This window comes from Pimephales promelas, chromosome 16 (genome assembly GCF_988280905.1).
Source record: "Pimephales promelas chromosome 16, fPimPro1.hap1.1, whole genome shotgun sequence".
In the NCBI taxonomy this organism is placed as follows: Eukaryota; Metazoa; Chordata; class Actinopteri; order Cypriniformes; family Leuciscidae; genus Pimephales; species Pimephales promelas.
This window is the reverse complement of record NC_142784.1, coordinates 12,218,149-12,230,975: the sequence shown is the minus strand read 5'-3', so window position 1 is coordinate 12,230,975 and position 12,827 is coordinate 12,218,149. Positions and strand designations below refer to the sequence as shown.

Here is a 12,827-nt window from a genome sequence, read left to right as displayed (position 1 = left end):
TTACTGGTTCGGAGCTGGTGCTTTGGTGGTCGAAAAACAAAGAACCGTTTTGAAACTAGGCTCTGGTTCCGACCCAGCACCAGCTCTGCCTTGGTGGAAAATGGGGTAACAAATAACTGGTTCATGTGCAGGCACCGGTTCCGAATCGGCTCTTGGAGGAAAAGGGGTAATGGAGGATCAGGTTAATAAGACAACAAAACTAGGTAACGAATTATACAGTGGAAGTTCGATGTGGCTTAGCTGGCGATTAACACACATCATAACCAGACGTTATGTGATTGGCTTACGGGTAACTAATGATTTTATACTTCAGACAAGCCCCCCTCCCCCCCACGAGAAGGAAAACACTTTTCAATTATGCCAGACTCTGTCTACGAAGCAAAGCAGCGTTTGGTATTACCAGGCTACGATTTGAAATCTTGACAGCTTACATTTACGTTTCCATATTTACCAGCGTCTTAAAACTTTAATATACAAATCCTCCTACTCCTCATTAATAAATACTACTAGTTACACCAGAAGTCATGTTTTTGTGAAGTGCAGATTTGTACGCTGAAATCTTTTTTACTTTGGCCTTGTGTGTTTGAGCACGCTTTTTGATTTGAAACATGTTTTTTTTGTGTCAGTGGTGACGTTGTCACAAAGATAAAAATTAAAGGACAGAGGTTGATTTACATGCTAAGGAGGAGTGGTGTGCTTGTGACACACACAGCCGCTGGACCAGAAACACAGAAATGTGGTGTCTGCTTGCTTGGTGATTGATGTTTAATATAACCTTGAGCGTTCACACGCACCTCCGTGTCGGTAGGGTTCGGTTCACACTGTGCCTATTATTCACGCAGAGATACAGATGACAGAAACTATCTCGTTTTGGAAACTGTAACAGAAAAAAAAATGTTCACGCCATCTGAATCACACATTGTTTCTTGTTCCTCTTTGCACAGTCTCTGTTTGTTACAGATGTTATTTTATTTAGCTTTATGCGTACATAAATTTCGAACATAAAGCTGAGACGGCTGTTATACTGAGGAAGTCTTGGGAAATCGGCTTATTCAAAGTACTTTTACCTCAAGATATAAAGCAAGAGAAGGAAAAAGTAAGGTTGTGAAAGAAATAGCAGACTTTTAAAGCAGTAAGATTAACATTTGTGAAGGGACATTTGCATGGCTCCTCTGTTGTAAAACTAATGTAAATTGTTGTACAACTCGAATGGCAGTTAATTCATGCTGGAGTGAAGGAGTTGTGACATATTTTCATTCATACAGGCAACATTGCACACCCTGCAACTAATGGCTGTCACTCCTCCACTAATTGTTTTAAAATCGGATTGCAGGGCCTTTTTTTACGAGACTTGCAAATCGGTCCAATGATGGCCTGAAAAAGCTGATTTGAAGAGAATAAGTTGATAAGTTTTGGTGATTCTGGAGTTTATGTGGAAAAAAAGCCTAGTGGAGATTGTTGATTTCATATAAATTGGGAATTTGTTGTTTCTAGTGTTCAAGTCTTTACCTCAATGCAGTGTTGTTGTCAAAACCAGCTCTTTCAAGTCTTAAGTCAAAGTCCCCCTGTGTTGAAAATCAAGCTTTTAATGTTGTTTATATGTCTATGTGGTGTTTTAATATGCTTTAAGACAAACTATGTGCAAATTCACAAGTCGACACCATTGCTGAGTATTTTCTCCTTAAAACTGCTGTGCACCAAAAACACGGTTTGAAATCGCTGGTGTTTCTGACGTCACAAACTACTTTGTAACCAATCAGGTCAACGTGTGATCGTCAACGAGTGGATCTCCGAGCTGGAGTGAGAGAGTGGAGGTGGGGCTAATTTGCATATTCATAGAACCACGTATACTAAATGTGGCAAGGGTGTAGAGTTACATTCAAGCTATTTTAAGGCATCAAGATTTTGTTTTCAAGGAAAACAAACGTTTAAATGTCATTTTGCTTATAAAAGATGAGTTTTAAGGGATAAAATTATTAACTACAGGGGGACTTTAAGACTGAGACCATAATAGGGTTGAGTTTGAGTGAAAACCAACACCAGAAAAAGATCAAGTCTGAGGAAAGAACAAATTCACATGCTCCAGAGTCCAAGACCATGAAAAGATGCTCTTCGACAAGGACTCAAGGCCAAGTTCAAGATTTGGCAGCATGTGGACTTAGTCTTGACTCTGACTCAACACTCTTCTGGGGCGAGTTGCATAAACTGCTAAGACTAGTCTTACAAATTAGTCATCCAATTTTTTTCTTCAAAACTGTTCATAACTTTTCAAAGTTAGTTACATAAAGACGTACATTGGTCTAATTTGATGCCGAACAGCAAGACTGATTACCCCTAACTAACTGCTAGTTGTTCAAACTAGTTCTTAAGACACTGTCTTAACATAATGGCTATGTTTATGCAACTGGCCCCTGCTGGTCTCGGTCTTGGCCAGCGCAGTCTCATCCCAAGACGTCATATAACTGACGTCTTGGGACGTCTTTTGACCATACGTCAACATCCGCCGTTTTAGGGTACCCTTTAACGTCGGTTAGATGACGTTATCAGATCCTAACCCTACCCCAGACCTAAACCTACCCCTAAACCTAACTGACGTTAAAGGTAAAGCGTCAGTTGACGTCCCAGGATCGTCATGTAACTGACGTTAAAGGGTACCCTAAAATGTTGACGTATGGTCAAAAGACATCCCAAGACGTCAGTTATATGACGTTTTAGGATGAAACTGTGTTATCTTGACTTGATTTAACAGTTAGGATGGAAAACTGCTCCCAAGCCATTGTACATGCTCAAAATGTGAGTGAATCGTTCATTTGAATTGGTCGTTTCAATGAATAACTCAAACCAAATCACAATTCTTGAATGATATTAGCAAATTAGTGATTGTAGAAATACTGGAAAAGTAATGGTATTTCAGTGGTCAAACAAATGTGTCATGGAGTAATATAGATTCATTGTTACATATTTAGGTAACAGGATTCATTCTTTTGATGAAACCAATACTTTTGGGGGGATTTAAAGCCAACTTTTATTATCAATTGAGTATATTACGAAATATAGTGTAGTGGACAATTTGACATCAGAATGATGTATGCTGACCAACCAAATCTGCTTAGTTTTAAAGTAATTTCTGAGTGATCTATGCTTCATTCATCTCTACACAATTGATAGTAGACTATGGACATTTTCGCCTGCCAGTTTTTGCTAATGTGGAATGAAATCACCTTAAGAGCTTTTTAAAGTTATGACATGATTTATTGGCCTTTTTTAGCTATATCAGTATTCAGTCTTGGTTTATGTGCGGGTGTTTCAAAGTTTTTTTTTTTTGATCTCTCTCTTTTTCACACACATACACTGGATGATAAAGTCCATCAACACCCCAAAGCTTCACAGTCCTGTACCTCTTTGTGGGATCGACATCTCATTCGGTAAATGCGGCGAGTCCATAGATATATATGCGCCGAGTCGAAGTGCTCCCAAGCCCTTGCTGTGGTATTCCGCCATACATTATAGTTATCCACTTACACGATTAGAAAAGTGCAACGTTTTATTTTGTGTCACCATTCTTGGTCGAGTTACACTACTCATGTAACTGTGTTTAAATAGGTAAAATGTGGAGGTGTTTGGTTGATTCTCTGCTTGGATCCTAATGAATGAACTGGGTTAAGTTAAGTGCAATCAAAGTGTCTCGCGCCAGAGCGATTGAGTGCACGCACTGCGACGAAAGAGGGATGTATCAACTCGTCTTAGTTAATATGAAAAACGGTGGAGTATCCCTTTAAGGCCGTGTGTCCACCAAAGCGTTTTTAGCCAGCTGAAAATGCTAGACGCTCTGCTGAAGACGCCGTGCTTTGGGCGCTTGAGAGCGTTTTGGCAGCGCAGCGTTTTTTTTTCTGTTGAGACGTTTCGTTGCTATGATACAGAATATATGCAGCAGTTTGAATGTTGTGACAGTTGGTCGGTGTGGTTTAGTCCCGCCCCTCCTCCACTGTGATTGGACGGCTGGGTAAAAAGTGACAGTGATGAGCGCTGTGTTTTATCCAAAGTTGAACATTTTTCAACTCCCAGCGACCAGTAAAAACGCAGGGCGCTCGGCGCTTCAGCGTGAAAAAAACGCTCAGCGCCTCGGTACGCTCTTGGCATTTAAAAAACGCGGCTCTCCTATTGAAAACAATTGAACATACGCAAGGGGCGTGGAAAAACGCTTTGGTGGACACACGGCCTAATGGCAGGAAGGCGCTGTGTCATAAATTATGGATAAATATCGTCAGTGCCAGGGAAAGTGAAAGTAAGGGTGACCATGACCTGAACGCAACACATTTCATGACATAAAAATGCACAACTTAACTCGGCACACCACAGTGATGCATAATAAACGGACCGGATGAGAGGGAATCACACAACTTTCCTCTCACACAAACGCACACTTGTTCTGCCTTTCTTTGTATTATTCTTATGCATAATACATTCACTCTTCGCTGGTAGCTTTGAACTCACTGTCCTTCTCTCTCTCGCTCACTTTTTCTCTGAGGGCTTTTGCTCTGCTTCTGCAGGTTGCATGATTGCATGAGGGACCACCAAATGACAAACGTCCCCTCAAACACACACACACACACAAACACACTCCCTGCTTTCTTCACACATGCTGCGGATAAATGGACAGCGATAACAAGCTCAGTGTGTGTGTGTGTGTGGGAAGGTCTTTGGCTCAGACTGGCTGGACGCTTACAGAAACCAATGCCAGCAGCAATAAAGATCCCGCTCCAATTAATGACACCAAAACAACCACACACACATAGTTCATCAGAACTCTCTGTTTTGGAAATGGCCATTTGTTCTCCATCAAGAGACAGAATATTGGATTTGTTGTCATACATAGATAAAAAACCCAAACAGTAGCACAAAAACACTTAAATGCACTAGTATCAGCTTTAATGTTTAACATTTTTAATAGATATGGCCTCATCTGGTCAGTTTTTGAAAGATGCGTCCTTTGCTGCCTATGATATCCCAGAATCCTGTTCGTTCAAAGTGTGAGTTGATGTAATGAATAATGGCAACGCTGACAGTAAATACATTTAAAAATGTCCATTCTTGAGAAGCAAGCATTATAGTCATAAAATATTCACTTGGTTATGTCTAAAGCTCACTTGAATTTGTTCTAGATCATTAAACGTGACGTTATGGTGCCTTGGAGGCCTGTCTGAAACCAGAGTCTGGATCTTCATGCAGAAACACTGTCTGTGAAGTCATTGACTGACTAAGCTCTTTAAATAACAAACAAGGTTTTAGTAAGTAAGTACTCCATGCCAAACATCCCCTTTATCCTGTGTTCTTGGATGCCAAGAGGTGGAAATTTGTGTTGCCTGTTCGAAAACGTGTGTTTTACGGATGCTAGGCATAGCTCAGCAAAACTAATTAGTTTGTTGTTGTTTTGAATGTAAAAACTCACTTGAAAATTTCAAAATGCTACGCTAAGCTAGCTTCTGCGCTAACCCCAGATAGCAAACTGACATTGAATCAACGTGGAAACATGACATCGAAACAACGTTGATCTGACATTGTTTTGCTCATCGAATTAACGTTGAACCAACGTCAGACGCGTCATTCTTTCAAAACTAACGGAAAATCAACTTGAAATCAACGCGTTGTTTCAACGTTATGAAAGCAAACCAATTTTCGATTTTCATTTAGCTTTGAAGAATGCCGCGTCTGACGTTGGTTCAACGTTAATTCGATGAGCAAAATCAACGTTGTTTCAATGTCATGAGAGACGTCGTTTCCACGTTGATTCAATGTCAGTTTGCTGTCTGGGACTTTTGATGAGATGTTTCATATGGCCCTTTATAACGCAAGGAAACACCCTATTAGATGGTGATTTGATATCTAATTGGTCATAATCTCTCCCACGACAACATTTTTCTGGCATTGGTATCAACTACTGAAATGTTGGTATTGTGACAGCACTAATACACATTACAGGCATTTAGAAGGAGTGCGTCAGTCCGGCTTTTCTTAACCGCGGAACTGAAGTGAAAGGATCTTGGCATCATGGTCTATAGATATCAGAACATATCACACACACACTTGTCATTTATAATTCTCTCTGTTATGGAAATGCGCTTTGTTCTACATCACTTCCTCTCTGTTTCTCGGGATATTGGATTGGTTGTCACGTAACGCACACGCATTCAGACGCAGTGGAGCGCTGCAGCTTTTCTTAAACACAGAGCTGTCAGTGAATGGATTATAATGCAGTCTACAGATAACAAAATATCAGCAGATAAACACGCTTACAAATATTTTCCATTAGAAAAGAAAACAAAAAGCGTGACCTTTTCCATTGCAGTTTTAGTTTTATAGCATGTATTTGTCATATGTGAACGAGCTATGAATCCCGAGTTCGTCAATGTTTCCGCACTGCATTTTGCAAAGCCTGGCTCACACTCATACTGTATGTTTTGTTTATGTTTGCGTGACTGCATGAAATATGTGTCATGTAGTTATTTTAGTGTGCAATTGAATTGACAATGGCTTGTCATAATGGCTTTATGTATTGATAATGTTTTGTGCTTATGTGGATAATGGCCTTTTATTGATATTGTGTGGTGTTTTTTGTAGTTAATTAGTGTGTGTGTGTGTCGCTGTGGGATACAGTATGATCAATAACCTGTACTGAGTTGTGAATGTTTTTTTTTTTTCACCTAATAGTAGGAACATTCTAATGTTACATAAAGATTGTGTCATTTTTAAAATGTTGATAATGAACGTTCTAATGATGTTTTTAGTTTTTGATTAAAGTTCTCACGTTATGTTATGTGAAAAGTTAGTTAAACATTATCAGTGTAGGCTCATATTGAAGGTCTGATTGCTACTGCTAAAAAAGATATTACAAAATTTGTGTAGTTCTAATAACAATTCTAATAATATAATTAATTATTATTATAATTATTGTTTAACAAATGATCATAGTAATGTTTTTATTAAGCTGTATATTATGTACACTGTAAAAAAATTGTTGGTTTAACTTAAAAAATAAGTAACCTGGTTGCCTTAAAATTTTAAGTTCATTGAAATGGAAAAATTGAGTTAATACAATGAAGGAGATTGATTTAATCACCAGAAACTCAAAATATTATGTCATCTGAACTACATAAATGATTTAAGTTAATTTGACAAAAGAAAAAAAATTATGATTACAAATCATAAAACATATTCAACACATCTTGCTGAGTGAACTTTTTCAGAAATGCTAGGTTAACATTCATAAAATTAAAAAAAATGGCTAATGTTACATAAAGATTGTAAAATGTTTCACATATTGTTAATGAAAATGTTATTAATATTTGATAAACATTCTCACAGTGTTATTTGAACTGAACATTCAGAAAATGTTTTTGAATATCTTTTTTTGTTTTGTTTTAGCTATGTATCTGTGATAGTGTTTAAGTGTACAGTATGCACTGCCGTGTTTGTGTTGGGCTTATGATATGCATTTTTATTTTGTTGTGTAAAGTCTCCGGCCAGCTGAGCCTGAGATTTGGTCAGTTTAAACAAGGCTTTAGAGCAGACAAGATGGTGTTTGCGTACTGAACCTTGACTGCTCCAAAATGCCTGCTGGTTTTAATCTGACCGCCTGTCTGTCAGTGTATGTGGACACAAAAAGAGAGAAAAGGAGTGTGACAGAGAAAGAACCGAGAGAAATAAAATAAGCTGATCTCTGCATTTTATGTGTGTGTATATGTGTGTGTCTTTTCCAATTTGTGGGACTGAGTTGGTGAGTGTGATGTAGGATATCATTAGAGGTGGAAAGGGATGTGTGTGTGTTTGTGTGTGCTGAGTCATGTGTGGGCTGACCACAGCAACTCCAATCTTTGTGTGTACAGTATATTTTGTGTATGCATGCGTGTTTTTGTGTGGGCAAAAGTTGGACACTGTGTGTGAGTGTGTGTATGTGCATGGTAAGGTCAGTGTTGGCACTGGTGTTTTGGACTGGAACACATCCTAACTGTCCCACAGGACACACACAAAACAATCAGTGTCTACAACAATAGTTGACTTACCATACACACACACACACACACACACACACACACACACACACACACACACACGCAAAATGCCTTACTTGCAAACACAAACTCATAAACAATACCAATTGAGAAAGTACTTTAGACTGCTATTGTTTTGGCTAATTATAACTTACCCTAAACCTTACCTTCAAAAATGTATTTATTGGATTTATGAATCATTTTTCCAATTTATGTACCCAAAGCTTTCAGATTCAGCTAATAGTTCTTGGGACTATTTTGTTAGATAAGTATAGCTAAGTAAACCCACACACACCGATTTCCTCTCCAGCAGCACTTTATCATATCCAGTATAGTGCTGAATCCACAACATTTTGTCCTTTCTCAAGAGTTTTTTTTTTTTTTTTAAACCATGTCATATTGTGTGTGTGTGTGTGTGTGACGGGTTGTATTTTTGATTTTGCGTTCTCTATAATTATTTTGTTCCTGACTTGCATTCTCCCGCTTTTTTTCTTCTTCTTCTGTGTGGATTGTGTGTGTAAGTGAATTTTCCTGAATTGCATCCTCCTGGTTTTTCTGTAGCATATAATTGTGTGTCAGTGTCCATTTTGAGACCTGGGTAGTGATGTCATTCGGCTTGCGGTTGCACCAGCCCTTCTTTGGTACACAACTTCCTTTGCTTGTGTTGGATCTTTTTGACTGATCCCTAGTGACCTCTGAGCTTTAGATATGAAAGGTCAGGTTGTGTGCTGTCATTTCATTTGCTCTGCCTAATGCATTTTTCTCTTTTTTTTCTCTCTCTGTTTCCAGGATGGGTTTGGTGATGGGATGGCAGTGAGCATGGCCCTTTGGGCAGGCATATGGGCCATTCTCCTACAATTGGCCCTCTTGCTTTTGTTCTCTCTGCCTCCAGGCCACTGCCAAGGTGAAAAATCCCGCCTACAGTTTACTCAACCACTGTACCATGCGTCGGTCTATGAGAACTCAGCCGCCCGCACCTATGCCGCCAGCAAGGTGCGCATGGGCGTCCCTCTCCAGTATCACTCCTGGGAGGTGAGGTACCGCATCACCTCTGGGGACGAGGAAGGATTCTTCAAGGCCGAGGAGTACACTCTGGGTGATTTCTGCTTCCTGCGGATACGAACCAAAGGGGGGAATGCTGCCATCTTAAACCGTGAAGTTCAGGACAACTACTTGTTGACAGTGAAAGCTTCCATTAAGGGGGATACACTAGAGGCCTGGACTAAAGTTAGTGTGCAGGTGTTGGATATGAATGACCTTCGACCACTCTTCTCCCCTACCACTTATTCGGTTACCATTGCAGAAAGCACACCCCTACGCACCAGCATAGCTCAGGTCACTGCCACGGATGCAGACATAGGATCGAATGGAGAGTTCTATTACTTTTTCAAGGAGCGAATGGAGCTGTTCGCTGTGCACCCGACTAGCGGAGTTGTTTCTCTCAGTGGGAAGCTGGATGTCGACACTCAAAGCCGGTATGATCTTGAGATCCAGGCTGTGGACCGGGGAATGAAGCTCTATGGGAATAACGGCGTAAGCAGTACAGCCAAACTTTTTGTTCATGTAGAACGGATTAATGAGCATGTGCCCACACTGAGTGTTGTTACCTTGTCACCTGTGTGGACTGAGAAGTCCCCTGTCGTAGCTGTGATCACCATAGAGGATCTTGACGACGGGGCAAATGGAGAGATTGAGACAGTGAGCATTGTGGCTGGGGATCTTCTTGAGCTCTTCAGCATTGAAAGGACAGAGGTACCAAGTAAAGAAATGGTGGACGAGGAAGTTAGTCAGACTGGGTCTAATGAGTTTGTCCTTCGTGCAACAGAACAAATCAACTGGGACAGCTATCCATTTGGACTAAACCTCAGCTTGCAGGCTCGGGACCGTGGAACACCTCAAAAGTTATCGGCAGTGCACATGGTGCACTTACGACTGTCACGACCAACCCCGGCAGAAGTCTTATTTCAGAAGGATGAATATGAGGTTCTTTTGAGTGAAGTTGCCCCTCCTGGAACTGTTGTGGAGGCTGTGAAACTCCAGCCAGAGCCAGATGATGCGGAGTACATCTTGACCCCTTCCGCTGATTCAGGGTTCTTCAGTATCAACACCATGACAGGTGTCATAAGCACGGCACGTTGGCTCACCCAACTCACACAGAAAGTATTTGAGCTAGAGGTCTTAGAAGTAGACAGTGACCTTAGGGTCAAGGTTAGAGTCATTCTTGAGGATGCCAATGATAATGCACCTTTATTTGCTCAACAGTCTTATGAGGTATTTGTCAATGAAAGTGTTGCCGTAGGCACTACTGTTGTTGTGGTGACTGCTTCTGATGGTGACCATGGGGAAAACGGGTACATTACATACAGCATGGCTAGCTTGACACCATTACCATTTAATGTGCAGCAGTTCACCGGAGCAGTCACGACAACACAGGAGCTGGACTTTGAATCATCTCTAGAGACTTTTAATTTTGTGATTCGTGCTTCTGACTGGGGTTCCCCATATAGGCGTGAAAGTGAAGTCAATGTCACTGTGCACCTAGAGAATGTTAATGATAACAAACCACTATTTGAGAAAGTGGCCTGTGTTGGCATAATCTCTCCAGACCTTCCGGTAGGTGAGGTCATCACCACAATATCTGCCATAGACATTGATGAGCTAGAGCTAGTTAAATACAAGATTCTCTCAGGGAATGAGCGAGGGTACTTTGATTTAAACCCTGATTCTGGTGTCATGACCTTACAGCACCCACTCAACACTGTGGCACCCAAAAACTCCTTCAATCTAAAAATTACTGCCACAGATGGGGAACACTTCTCTGATCCTATGTTTGTTAACGTATCAGTAGTGCAGGGGAAGATACCGCCCAAGAGCTTTAGTTGTACTGAAACAAGAGTAGCCCAACGACTAGCTGAGAAACTTCTGAAGAAATCCAAAGCTAGCAGTAAACCCAAAATAGAAGAAGGCTTTATTGACCTGTTCTCTGTCAACCGTCAATCACCTCAATTCGACAAATCCTTCCCAACGGACATCACTGTGCGTGAGGATGTAGAAGTTGGCATGAGTGTGTTTCAGGTAAAAGCCTTTGATGGTGATACTGGGTTCAATGGACAACTCTTATATGCCATAGCTGATGGCAACACAGACAGTTGTTTTACGATTGGAATTCTGAACGGTATAATAAGCATCTTCCTTCCTCTTGACCGTGAAAGGACTGACCGCTACCTTCTAAACATCACACTGTACGATTTAGGCCAACCGCAGAAATCCACCTGGCGGCTTCTTACAGTTTACATAGCAGACGCAAATGACAATGCACCTCAGTTTCTTCAAGATGGTGGGTACCAAGCCCGCATTCCCGAAAACACTCCCATTGGTACCGAAGTAATTCAAGTGGAAGCTACTGACAAAGATCAAGGTCTCAATGGGGAGATCCAGTATTCTCTACTCACCAGCACATCCCAGTTTGGCATTAACAGCTCCAGTGGGATTGTGTATGTTGCAGGTCAGCTGGACCGAGAGTTAGTTCCCTTCTTCATATTAAAAGTGGAGGCACGAGATCGAGCAGAGCGCGCAGCCCAACAGTTTTCTGTAACAACACTTAAAATATCACTCAAGGACGTTAATGATTGTCCACCTGCCTTTATCCCAAGCGTCGTCAGTGCCCGTGCACTAGAAGACCTTCCAGTGGGTACTGTCATTGCCTGGTTGGACACACAAGACCCTGACCTTGGACTTGGAGGGCAGGTGCGATACTCACTTGCTACTGACTATGATGGCCGTTTTGAGGTCGACAAGACTAGCGGTGCCGTTCGTCTCACCAAGGAGCTGGATTACGAAACTCAACAGTTTTTCAACCTAACAGTTCGAGCAAAGGACAAAGGCCGACCTGTTTCGCTCCTGTCGGTTAGCTTTGTTGAACTGGAGGTTGTGGATGTCAACGAAAACCTGTATCCTCCATATTTCTCAAATTTCGCCATGAATGGATCAGTAAAAGAAAGCGTTCGGATCGGGACTTCCGTGCTCCAGGTCTCTGCACGGGATGACGACACAGGAAGGGACGGCGAGGTCCAGTATTCCATTCGTGACGGCAGTGGTCTCGGAAGATTCACCATTGATGAAGAAACAGGTATTTGTTGATTACATTTTTTATGTTTAATTTCATTCAGCACTCAAGAGTGCTGCCAATTTTGTTAAATTTTGTCTTTTTTCTGAGTCAAATTAATGTATTGATTTAACTAGCCAACTTTGCCTGGTGTAATCACTGAAAATTGAGTAGAGCTAATATGGGAGGGAAAACGGAGATATATGCCACTCACGGTGACTTCCTGGGACATGAATGAAGAGTGAACAGGCTTCAGTAGTTTATCTGTCACCTCAGGCCAGTTAAACACTGCAGTGGCCTACATTTTATTTAGGTCGAGTTTGACAGTTGAGATGGAGGGGGAACGATTGAAGTATGATGGGAATTTTGATAGTGTTATGGTTAATGTTTCATACACTGCAGCATTCAGTTCATATGCACTGTTTTGATAGTATCATTTGTTTTTGTCCAGTTTTTATGTTAGACAAAGTGAGTACATTGTAGGTGTGTGTATCGGCGAATAATGATTTCCGCATAAAGAAATGTGTGTACGTGTCGAAACGTGAGTGTGTGAGTGTGAGGTTGATTTATGTGTTGTGCCTCCATCGAGTGGACTGAATTACCACACAGAGATCTTTTATTTACATTTATTGCAGTTGTCATGTCATTCTGTCTGACCCAAACACTTAGCTTTA

At 41.0% G+C, this 12,827-nt stretch overlaps 1 protein-coding gene across 5 annotated transcripts in view; it reads left to right on the top strand.

The window, feature by feature from the left end:
• Positions 1–12,827, top strand: part of fat3a (FAT atypical cadherin 3a) — a 187,165-nt gene that overhangs the window by 78,149 nt on the left and 96,189 nt on the right. For all 5 annotated transcript variants that reach the window (XM_089121003.1, XM_089121001.1, XM_089121002.1 and 2 more), the window contains exon 2: positions 8,838–12,177. In XM_089121003.1, coding sequence (XP_088977129.1) covers positions 8,856–12,177 — 3,322 coding nt within the window. In that variant the 5' untranslated portion in view covers positions 8,838–8,855. The remainder of the gene's footprint in view (positions 1–8,837; positions 12,178–12,827) is intronic.